This window comes from Macadamia integrifolia, chromosome 7 (genome assembly GCF_013358625.1).
Source record: "Macadamia integrifolia cultivar HAES 741 chromosome 7, SCU_Mint_v3, whole genome shotgun sequence".
Lineage (NCBI taxonomy): Eukaryota > Viridiplantae > Streptophyta > Magnoliopsida > Proteales > Proteaceae > Macadamia > Macadamia integrifolia.
The window spans coordinates 4,121,065-4,123,614 of record NC_056563.1 but is presented as its reverse complement, the minus strand read 5'-3'; the positions used below and the strand labels follow the sequence as shown (position 1 = coordinate 4,123,614).

General features: G+C 39.3%; 1 protein-coding gene across 2 annotated transcripts in view; it reads left to right on the top strand.

Moving 5' to 3' along the window:
• Positions 1-2,265, top strand: part of LOC122084423 (craniofacial development protein 1) — a 37,153-nt gene extending 34,888 nt beyond the window's left edge. For both annotated transcript variants that reach the window (XM_042652648.1, XM_042652649.1), the window contains exon 5: positions 1,359-2,265. In XM_042652648.1, coding sequence (XP_042508582.1) covers positions 1,359-1,730 — 372 coding nt within the window. In that variant the 3' untranslated portion in view covers positions 1,731-2,265. The remainder of the gene's footprint in view (positions 1-1,358) is intronic.
• Positions 2,266-2,550: the final 285 nt, after the last annotated feature.

Here is a 2,550-nt window from a genome sequence, read left to right as displayed (position 1 = left end):
AAAAAAAGAAAAAAAAGAAGAAGGAAAAAAAAAAGACGAAAAGAATAAAGACAAATTTCAAGTTTGTTGGAATTTGAGATGTTTTTGCATTTTTAACTGGTTAGGTATGCACAAACATACTTTTTGAAGGAAATTTAGGAAAATTGAGAAAGTTGAGGATTTCATTTTGATAATGACCTATAGCGAAGGTTGATGTAAATCCTGAGATTAAAATCATGTTATGTTCTATTCCTGTCTGACTAAATTTTCAAAAAGAATGCCTGTTTCCTGCATGGTCCATATAGGAACCGCTTCTTGTACGGCCCAAATATCTGTCATGTGACAGCTTGGATGAGACCAAAAGTTGTGGACAGGTTGGCACAAAGGTCGCCTGCTCACATATCAAATTTCAGCCTAATGGAGTTTTCCAATTGGCCAAATTGAGCTTTGAAACTTTAGGATCATGGCAAGTCAACAATAGTGATAGGAGTAATGTAGGCAAGCATGGACATATATGGGGATGTATGCCAATACATGGTAGTATATTATTGAAATAGGCTCTGAAATTTGATGTGGCTAATCCAGTTTCCAGACCATGTACTTTGTAACCAATGGTCAGAATTGTCACATCATCATTCTGTGGCACAGTAAGGGGGGGGGGTTGTCGAGTAAGGGCTTCCTATGTGGGTCATCTGAAAAACATTTTGCCTTCCCAATATTTGAGTGATTTTTTAACCAAGCTATGTGTACTAAGTTTCTATTTTTGTTGAAGTTTCAAAATGGGATATTGTTTTGATTTTCGCAAATATTGATTCAATGCCAAAACATTTTTATGAAGCTGTATAAGGCATTTTCGTGATGAATATAAATGTTGTTAGACATAATTCCATTCTGGCTAAACTGGCAATGGTTATTATAAGATCACTTACTGTTTTTTACTTCAGAGGTAGGCCTTGCTAGTATGCCTACCTGATCATTCTTAAAGGCTACAGAAGTTTGGGATGCCTCCTTATTAAGCTTTCTTGTGGCATGACAACAAAATTATGCAATGTGTGTTTCTTGGGCTTTGCAAAAATGAAGCTATCAATGTGTATATTGGACCCTTAGTTTAGAAGCTGCAATATGTTTTTAAGTCTATGCTGGCCTACCTGATTATTATGCTTGGCTTTACATAAACATGAAATGATGAAGAGATCCATAAAATCCATAATGGTTGGTTTGCTTCTGTCTCCCTGTGACATTTTACATGTGCATGTAGTGAATTTAACTTTTGACAGCTCTTCAAAGGTCAAAATATTTTAATATATATGTTCAGGGTTGTCAGTTTATCAGCTAGGAAGATTATAGTTTGCTCTACAAATCTCTGTTCCATGTTACAGATCAAGGAGGTTCGAGACTTTGCTGGTCAGGAGATTGAAGTGAAGAAGCTTGTTGATGCTGACTCGGAGGAGGCAACTGAAAAAGCCAAAGCTTCTGCTGGACCAGTCTCTGCTGTTGATGCCGTTCTTGAACAGATTAAGAAGAAACCAAAACTCAGCGTGCTTGACAAGACAAAGAAGGACTGGGGAGAATTCAAGGACGAAAACAAGGGGCTGGAAGACGAGTTGGATGCCTACAAGAAGAGCTCAAACCAATATCTAGACAGGGTTTCCTTTTTGCAAAGAGCTGACTACCGGGAATTTGAGCGGGAGCGGGATTCCCGTCTGGCTTTGCAGGCCAAGAGGAGGCCGGACATGCGAGAGGAGCAATAGCCATCTTATCAATCTAGAATGCCAGATTCTCTGGTTGCTCTTTGATGAAGGGGACTACTAGTTTTGCCTAAAGGGAATGAGAGAGGTTGCAGGTTATTTATATGGAGGTCCATGTTTTTGAGGAAGAAGGCACTCATATGTTTTTAGGGGGACACTGACATGGAGTGCATGTGCATTTAGAGATCCCTTCAACATTGTTTGTTCTCCTGAGGTCTGTTCAGGAGTACAGTAACGAGCAAAATTTCACCGGAAAGAAATGAGAGAAGGCCATTGTCCATTAGGCCTTAAGTTGTACATTTTTGTAGCTTCAGTTTCAGGACAAATGGAATAAAATGCTCTGGTTAAATGGTAAGAGTGACGGTGAGAAACAGAACAGTCCTTGAAATGGCATGGGCAACCCTTTGATGGCCCAATTTCCTGACCGGCATCCTTGCCATTTAACAGATGCTAATGTGTAGAAACTAACTCTAAAACACCTGATTCTCTTGATGTAAAAAAGTGTTCCTCCAATGAAAATTCTTGTTTCTGAATGTCATTTTTGATTTTTTTAAAGTGTTTACATGGAGAAAGAGGGGAAATCAGGGATGGGACCAGAGGAATGAGACTATTTTGAAAGTTCAATTTGGACATCAAGCTATTTGGCACTTTTGGAGATTGGTTATGGTTTTTCCAGGTTAATCTGTTAATGGGGAGTTGTTTCTGTGCTGGTAGGCAACAACTCTATGGTGAGCTGCGTTCTATTTCAAGGGTTACATCCCCGTGGATGGTGGTAGAAGATTTCAATACCTGTTTGTTCTCGCATGAGAAGCATGCGCCAAGG